This window comes from Venturia canescens, chromosome 10 (assembly GCF_019457755.1).
Source record: "Venturia canescens isolate UGA chromosome 10, ASM1945775v1, whole genome shotgun sequence".
NCBI lineage: Eukaryota > Metazoa > Arthropoda > Insecta > Hymenoptera > Ichneumonidae > Venturia > Venturia canescens.
The window spans coordinates 12,855,803-12,865,192 of NC_057430.1; the positions used below are offsets into that span (position 1 = coordinate 12,855,803).

At 40.3% G+C, this 9,390-nt stretch overlaps 1 protein-coding gene across 1 annotated transcript; it reads left to right on the forward strand.

The window, feature by feature from the left end:
- Positions 1-99: 99 nt before the first annotated feature.
- LOC122416793 (neprilysin-2-like) lies at positions 100-3,336 on the forward strand. The gene is made up of 8 exons (XM_043429838.1): positions 100-208; positions 636-881; positions 963-1,174; positions 1,260-1,436; positions 1,611-2,066; positions 2,252-2,543; positions 2,636-2,883; positions 2,998-3,336. The coding sequence occupies exons 1-8, from the start codon at positions 100-102 to the stop codon at positions 3,334-3,336; spliced, it is 2,079 nt and encodes a 692-aa protein (XP_043285773.1).
- The last annotated feature ends 6,054 nt before the right edge of the window (positions 3,337-9,390 follow it).

Sequence of the window (9,390 nt, forward strand, 5' to 3'; positions counted from 1 at the left end):
TCTTGGATTGGAGAGCAAATAACAAAGTAGTTGCGTAGATCAATCGAATTTTGATGATATTTTCCGTGGCTCTTTGTGACACGAGGGCACAGACTTTACATGACATGCAAAAATGAATGGATCAACGAAGATGCTGGTGAATCGGAAATTATTGTAATTTTAGATCGTCATAAGGACCTGTGCCTGACGCCAGAATGCATACATACAGGTGCGTAATGAAATTCGTACAATTTTATTTTTATAATAGCACACACAAGAGTGGGGTATCACTGGATAGCCTATCCATGATCACTTGAAATACGTCAATTATCAACCAAACAGCTGAGTATTTCAATAATAACAGATCGACGTTTATTATATCGAATAATAATAATTTAAAAAAAATGATTTTATTCAAAATTTCTGCTCATCTTCCTATTTAAAATTTTCTGTTTGAAAATTTTGAAAGAATTCTTTTTTTTCCTTGGCTAATATGAAAAACTGGAAGAATGGAAAAAAAACATCGCAATTTTTGAACCACCCAGTTTTGCCCGGTCTCCCTTATCAACGTTTCCGTTTCTCAGATCGAAAATAAAGATTCCTTTTCAATGTTTGAATCATTAAAATGTCCTTTGAGATGGATGATGCAATTTCAGCGTCTGCACTCCTGAAGAACATGGACAAGGACGTCGATCCGTGCGAAAATTTCCATCGATATGCGTGCGGCGGCTTCATCAACAACACAATCATACCCGATGACAAATCCGGAATAAACAATCAAGAGATTTTAACAAGGAGAGTACTTCAACGCTTGAAATTCAAAATTCAGGCTGAAGTCGAAGGGGACGAACCAAGCCACTTCAAACTAGTGAAAATTTTTTATCAAAACTGTTTGAAGAAGAGTAAGTGACGCAATGACACGAAAGTTGTTGACGCCATTGAATGTCAAATCTCAAGTACGCAATAAAAAAATACTTTTGTAGACACAACAGCGACCTCAGCGTTTGAGCTTCTTCGGAACCAAGTCGATAAACTCGGCGGATGGCCGGTTCTTCTCGGTGATGCATGGACAGAAGATCAATTCGTTTGGACAGACGCAATTAAGAAGTTTCGAAATGCTGGTTACTATTACACTGCTCTCACGAGCTTCAAGATTCACGAAGACATGATGAATTCCACAAAGAGAATCATCTATGTACGTACATTTTTCAAAAATAGATATAAAACGAAGCGAACGATAACCGATTACACCTCGCATTGTTTCTTCTTATACTCCATAGATTTCAGGACCAGGATTCGGAATCGATCGCCAATATCTCTCGGAAGGTTTTGACAACAGTGCGGTTCGCGATTATAAAAAAAAAATGGTTGACATAGCCGTGAAACTTGGTGGAAACGAGCTCCAGGCTCAGAAGGAACTCAACAACTCGTTGACTTTTGAAATAAAACTGGCAAAAGTACGGATTCGGATAAAACCAATTTACTAGGAATGGAAAAAAAAAAAACAAAATTATTACGAATGAAAAACAAATTTATTTATAAATATATCGAAGGAGAAAAATGTGTCACTACCGAATGCGAGATTCGCATCCAACCTCAACGGGGCGTTTGCAGAATTTTTATTTTTTCAGTTCATCAGTCAGGATATGTGGGAGCGTTACAATTTGACGACACTTACGAATTTGTCGAGCGCCCATCCGAGCATGCCGTGGGAAGAATATATCAAGGGAATTTTACCATCGTCGGTCACCATTGGGCAAGACGAAAAGCTCGTCAACGAAGGCCAAGCGGTCTACTTTAACCTGCTGGAAAAGCTACTGTCCGAAACGAAGAATAGAGACTTGGCAAACTACCTGATGTGGAGAGTGATATGGGATTTTGTGAATAACTTTGTGGATGACAAAGATGAGGGAGGGAACATTGATTCTACAACAAGATCGAACGAATGTACTCAAGCTGTGTACGACAAATTCCCAATTATCGCCGGAGCAATATTCGTTAAACATTACTTCGATAAAAACGTCAAGAAAAAAGCCATGGAGTTGATGTCGGACTTGAAAGACCAAGTTCAGATTTTAATACAGAACGTGAGTACTCACTTATGGTGCATTGAAATGCATAAAATGAAGTTGGTCAGCGTATTAAAAAAAAAAGTTTCTCCGACTGGTGGAAGAGAATCTTGAGTCACATTTCCATGTCGTTAAAAAATGTTTCAAATAATTTACCCGCCCCGTGAGTTTTGATCTGACACTCGTACGATACAACTCATCAGGCTGACTGGGTGGACGAAAAGACGCGAGTGATAATGATGGAAAAAGCTGTAGGGATGGTCAGTCACGTTTCCTACCCTGACGAGTTGTTGGACGATGCCAAGCTCGAGAAAATCTACGAAGGACTCAATTTTTCCGGGAATACGTATATCGAGGGACTAGTGAAAGTAAAGAAATTCGAAGACGATCTTTACTGGGGTAAACTGAACAAACCAGTTAATAGATCCGACTGGATGGATGCTGGAGGATCTGCTATCGTTGAGACCTTTCATTACCCGATGAACAATCGCGTGCGTGAGTATTATGCGTTTTGATTCACATCACTTGACGCAACACCCTCGTCTTCAGATATATTTATATATTTACTCAAATTTGTTATGTCTCAGTTATTCCTGCCGGCATGTTACAAGGTCCTTATTTCAACGCCGATCGACCGAATTACATGAACTACGGTAGTATGGGATTTATCATGGGTCATGAAATAACACACGGTTACGACGACGCAGGCAAGCTCTTTGACAAAAATGGCGAGTATGTACGTTGGGGGGAGAAAGCTAACAAAAATTGGGCATCAAGTTACCGATGCTTGAAGAATCAGTATGGAAAATACACAGTTCCAGAATTGGGCATAAAAGTGAGTATTTTGTGCTGATTGGACTCCAAGAAACAATCCAAAAAGTTTCATTCCAAAGTGTACTTCTGTGGCTCACAATTTAAAGTCCAACATTTGTTTTTTTTGCTTTCGAAGCTGGATGCTGAGAGGACGGTGGCTGAAGATTTTTCGGACAACGGAGGCGCCAAAATAGCATATTTAGCGTACAGCACTTGGGCAGCGAAAAATGAAGCGGAAAAAAAATTGCCAGGAATCGATCTTACTCCGAAGCAAATGTTTTGGTTGAGCATTGCAAACGCCTTTTGTGCAAAATACACACCGGAAGGTCTCCGAACGCGGATAAAAAATCATCCACACAGTCCTGAAGAGTACCAAATAATCGGATCGTTTTCAAATATGCCGGAATTTGCAGCCGATTTCAATTGTTCAAAGCACTCAAGAATGAACCCCCAAAAGAGATGCTTGGTTTGGTAAAATATCATTGAGCACGACGGATGTAACTAAAAAACAAACATGGACAGCAATAAGCTCAGATACTTTTTAGCAAACACTCGCTATTCTTGTCGTTGAATTAAAATTGAAAAATCATAGTCGTTCTGCAATAAGCCTCGAGCCAGGGAACTACAGAAAATTTCGGAAATACGGAAAATTAAAGGAATGATAAAAATAATAAATACACAGTTCAATTATTTCTTGCATAAAAAGACAGAAACGTTTCAGACACGAAAATCACGAAATTTATGATTTCGCGATTTTCTTAGACGGAGCAGGGCCGTTAGCTACAACACCCTCGGAGGGAAAGAGGAAAAGGGTCGACTACCGTTAATAATTGCGTTAATCAATTGTTGAACAACTTTTTCTGCTTTTTTTAGCATTTTTATACTCGAAATTGTTAAAGAAATTGTGAATGATTTTTCGTTCTCCCGGAATTCGATCGTTTCCCCTTAATCCAAAAGACTCAACACGAGGATTTTCCTTCTCATTCCTCAACGGTAGTGTCTCAGCCATCATTATAGCCTCGACGACAGAACCCACCATTGGAATATGGAGAAAATGTCCTTTGGATGCATGTCAGGCGCAACACTCAATTGCTCCTTGTACTCTCGAACTGTCTGGGTCAAACGAGCCCTGACGCCAATAGGTCCTCGAGTCACTACATTTTGTGTGCTATCGATCACGTACACGAGTCTCAGGCATGGAAACATTTCAAATCCAATTCAATGTGAAACAATTTTTCTATTATTTTATTCATCGGATCACTTTATTCTCGGCTCATCAAGCTGCATGTAAAATCAATTTTTCTATTATTTTATTCATCGAATCACTTTATTCTCGGCTCATCAAGCTGCATGTAAAATCAATGAAAACAATATATTAGAATTTTTATCGAGCGAAAGAAAATACAATATTCATTTCTGTACCACGAGATTGAATAAAAATACAATTTTCTCACGGCATTTCGTATCTAGTTTTTAACATGTTTACCCCATTAATCCGTAATGTTCACTTGGAATAATTTCGTGTTTTCCGAATATTTTGGCGACGACGTCGGCGTTGGGTTTGGTAAATTCGAGCATTGATTCCTGACGACGTTAAGGAGCCGCATTCGTGTGACCGTAACCCACTTCGGTCCCGTCATCCCCTGCAGTCGATTATATCGAATGAATAAATGTTTTACCCTCCAGTTTATTGAACGACATTGAGCCCTTTTTTGGCTATAGAAAATTCGAAAGTGATCTCCTGTCATAACTCTTCCAGAGACACTCCACGGATCTAAGGTGCAACTAAATTGTAGAAATATCTGAGATAAATCAATTGGTCTTAGGAAAAACCAGCGCAATAACGCCTAAAAACGATCATAGATCATCGTTTTATGGAAATTTATGGGTACTCGTGGCCTAAAAAATAAAAATATGGTACTTTGTCGCGTACAATGTTATTTATAGAACGTTCAAAATTTTATAAAATCCATACGAACCTATGAAAACCCAAAAAAATTGAGAAATTTTTGTTGCAGAAAATAATTACGATCTCCACATTGTACACAGCTGAGAAATTTCGACAATCAGACTTGGCGCATAAACCATGTACAAATTAGTATTTCTCACATTAAAAAAATGTTTTTGTAGTACTTTTAAAATATCCTTGAAACTATACCGAAAAGTTCGCTATAGTGAGTTATTTCCGTTTATCCTAAAAACGTTGGCGAAAATAATCGATTTTTTGATTTTCTAAAGCAGGACCCTCTTAAATGGACTTTTAAGTAAGTTGAGCTGGTACTCAAGCTCTTTCCTGCTGCATTACGCACTGCGTCAATTTAGAAATACATAAAATTTTGTTTTTATTTAAAAAGTTTTTGGTGGGAAACTACACCTACATTTTGTGCTGATTAGATTTCAAGTAACAATCCAAAAAGTTCCATTCCAAAGTGTACTTCTGTGGTTCACAATTTAAAGTCCAACATTTGTTTTTTTTTACTTTCGAAGCTGGATGCTGAGAGGACGGTGGCTGAAGATTTTTCGGACAACGGAGGCGCCAAAATAGCATATTTAGCACGTACAGCACTTGGGCAGCGGAAAATGAAGCGGAAAAAAAATTGCCAGGAATCGATCTTACTCCGAAGCAAATGTTTTGGTTGAGCATTGCAAACGCCTTTTGTGCAAAATACACACCGGAAGGTCTCCGAACGCGGATAAAAAATCATCCACACAGTCCTGAAGAGTATGGTTTCATTCTTCTGAATGAAAACAAATTAGCAGTAAATTTTGCGCAAATCATTTTCTTTACAGCACTTCGCGATTTATGACTTACCGTTCCCAGTGGTACGGGCCAAAACGTCAGAAAATAAAAATCTCTGAAAACCTTCTCAAAATCCCTCAAATTTATCCTCTAAAAAGAATATTTTAAAATATCACGAATTTGAAAAGAATCCAGCAAAGTAAAAATCATGCAAAATCTTCTGTACAACCATTGTCCGCGTTCCCTCTGAATCTCTCTGTAACCCGTACGCACCCGGCATACCTCATCGCCATCGGAATGAAAAATGAGTGAAGTGTGAATCAATAAGGATTCATTAGTCACCGTTTTTGGTTCATCTCCGAGCTATATTTGTATACAATCCACGTTGATTTGTTTTTTCGTTCTTTTCCTCCTTCAACGGGTTTGTCGCACGAGAGAGAACATTGAGACGAGAGCGAGACCAGAGTTTTTGGATGTGTAAAAGGGAAGTGGTCTGCGGCCGAATCGGGCGCCTCGCCCTTCCCGTGTATCGCGTATCCGGATGATGATTCGATACGTCCAGAGACGCGAGAAGCGTGCCCCTCTCGCGAGTCTCGAGCATGTGCGGAAGACAAAAGAGGTCTGATTCCAAATAAGCATGCCATTTGAATCTTCGAGTGAGATCAATCGACTCTTCGATTCCATGCGCAAAGAAATCCGCACGCTTCCTATTTACAATCAGTCCGGATAATCTCGCCTCTCGAGGAGTTTTATTCCCTGATGCGATCAATGAATTTCGGCCAATACTGAATGCCGATGAATAAAAGTGGGCGCGTGAGCAAAGCTCAGCGGAGAAGCGTCGATGCCCACGACCGTTGCACCGGAAAAAAAAATCGGTCAGAACTTTTCTCCTCGAAATAGCGCATCCTACTTAACCTTATAATTTTCGGAGCGACCGCGGAGAGCCTCTGTATGCGTAAGTATCTTGTTGGTGCTACTGCTGCTGCTGCTAGCTCTCTTCTTTCGACCGATTGGCATTCACCTCAGGCGCACGCTGAATTCTTATGCTAATTCGAGAAAGGAACCGAGAAAACAATACGAAGAGGAGACACTTACTGGGATATACTCAACACATATATTCCTGCACATGGAGAATGAGAAAAAAAATAAAGAAAGAAACAGAGGGAGAGAGAGAGAGAGAGAGAGAGAGAGAGAGAGAGAGAGAGAGAGAGAGAGAGAGAGAGAGAGAGAGAGAGAGAGAGAGATGAATAAAACGAGCAACGTACCGTACAGACATACGTGCACCAATATAATGTACGTGGATGTGTACAGCGAAGAATTTGAAGAGAGCCAGTGAAAAGACGCGGTGACGATAACAAGTCTCGAGCATCACCGCGGCTATTCGTCGCGATCGATGTCTCGATTTCGTATTCCATCTAAAGAGACAATCCCGATCTATACACCGTACGACGAGAGAAAACGAACGAAACAATTAGAAAAAGAAGGGGGAGTCGGGGGCGATTTCTGAACTTTGCTTGCCATTCGTGTTGGATCGATCAATTTTCTTCCGGCAAATTGATCCATTTACGAAGTTACACATTCATCGTTTCCGGATACTGAGTCTCTCGCGACGGTGACAAACGAACTGCTTGAGGAGGCCGCACACAAACTATTGTGCTCAGGAATAAAAGCCCGAGGCTTTCAATGGCGCAGAAAAGCTTCTTCAATCGAGTTTAATTACGAAATAAAAATCGTTCATCGTGCACGAGGAGGTGGTAAAAAAAGAGCACATCACGCAAATTTTTCTCTGCTCAAGTTATCTTCTGCTTTGTTCTCTCCCCCGCATACACACCGACGTGTGCAATATATTTTTGTATCTGTACGCATGTGTGTGTGTGTTCTTTACCGCTGGATGCGCGATAATCGCTCGCATCCTCCAAAGAGAATCCAGCAATTACGCCTGAACCTTAATTACGAGTTTATATTCGTGAAAAAAAAAAAAAAAAAAAACGGAAAAATAACCCTTGAAGGGACTCCGAGGCGGGATAAACATGACGACATATTGTGACCTCGTTCTTCCCATGGGAATTTCACCCGATGGAGTGTAATTGAAAAATAAAGGAGCTACTGTGAAGGCATTTAAAGTAAATAAAAAAAGGGGTTTTAATAACGAAAAAAAAAAAAAACGAAACTCGATCGTATCAAAACATCTGGAGTGAATTGAAATTCTCTTATTTTCAATTCAGCCTGAACGAAAAGAAAAAAACCGCATGATTGTTTCATTGTCTATGGAGGAATGAGAGAAAATGATTTTTCTGTTGTTTTCTTCTCAAACTGAAATGGTCGTTTTTCTGTGTTTATTTTTTTTTTTTTTTTTTTCCATCGAGAATATTGTGCTGATTCGAGAGAAAGGACACATCTATATATGACGTACGTATAACGTAACGGTCGTCGCCGTCGTTCTGCCTCGCCAGGAAAGATGAGTGTAGCATTTCTCATACTGTCATCGTAATACGGGGCACGAAGGAACAAAAAATGAAGAAAATAAGAAAAAAAAAAAAGGAAAACACGCCACCAATCGCCCCCCTCGCTTTGGTAGGCGTATAGATATTCCTCAAACCGCTATATAGGAATGAAAACGCGAAATTATACACTTCGGATTGGTACGAGAGAGTCGTCATCGTCGTTACCTCGAGAGAAAATAGCAAATCGCTCTTTCTCCTTCTCTCGTTTTCTCTCTCTCTCTCCGTCTCTCTTCTTCATGAAAATAGGCACGCCACGCTACAGATCGAGGAACAAACTTACTACTGACGTAGTGGAGCGTAAACTCACAGACCATATTCTATTTTGTTACGCTTCTTTTGCCGGGACGAAAAAAAATTCAAGAAAATTTCATCACTGAGAAATCATTTTGGATTATGCAGTTTTGTTCCATAAAGAAAAATTTGGTCAAGACATTTTGAGATATTCGAGGCAACCACGTGTGAATCGAGAAGAAAACGGATCGTGTATCGAAGAAAAAAATCGAAACATCAAATCGATTTGCGCTCAAATATTCGTGGAATTATTAACACCGGAGTGCCTTTATTATCATTCGCGTTTTAATTGAATTGTAAAGATGACGGCTCTCACCTATATATTGAGCGAGTGGAAAAGCTTTGGCCGAGAGCTTATCCGCGCTCACATTATCGAATGGCAGCGTGCGCGAGAGAAAAAGAGAAGAGGAAAAGAGGAAGAAAAAGGAAGAAAAAAGGAGAGGAGAGATCGTAATTGGTCGTTGCGCTTAGGGACTCTGCGAGTTCCCGAGAGCAGCTTGGGAGTCAACGAGAGGTTTCCCACCTTTTACGGTTTCCCTTCGTAGTATACGCGCGCATATTGTAAATCCCAACCGCAGACCCGCAGCAGCAGCAACAGCAACATCGCCGAGACTCTATTCTCCTCCGAAGATAATCCTCTCGGTTCTCTATCTTCACACACACAAGATATGAGTGAACTTGGTAATAAATGACTTTCTGTGTGTATACTTGGCTTTTCATATTTATATATAAATATAGGATGCGCATACAAATACGTATGCATATGGATGCGTGTAAGGAAGAAAAATGTGTGTGAAGAGGTAAAAAGTAGTGCACGGGGAGAGGAGAGAGGATGCACAGTCTGACGATCTCTTCATCCGATTAACTCCCACACCGGGAGCTCGGCCAACCGAGCGAGCTCACCTCTTGCCTCCCGAACCATTTTTTTCGTTCTTCCTCGGTGTGTGTTTACCGAGCGATCTCACCGAGAGATTCGCACCCTGCGATGAGCTCT

What these genes read in the sequence shown, in the direction of transcription:
- LOC122416793 (XM_043429838.1), top strand. Translation starts at nt 100, where the DNA reads ATGACATGCAAAAATGAATGGATCAACGAAGATGCTGGTGAATCGGAA. An exon ending in TCAAAACTGTTTGAAGAAGA is followed by an intron (nt 882 to 962) that starts GTAAGTGACGCA and finishes ATACTTTTGTAG; the next exon opens with ACACAACAGCGACCTCAGCG. An exon ending in CCACAAAGAGAATCATCTAT is followed by an intron (nt 1,175 to 1,259) that starts GTACGTACATTT and finishes TATACTCCATAG; the next exon opens with ATTTCAGGACCAGGATTCGG.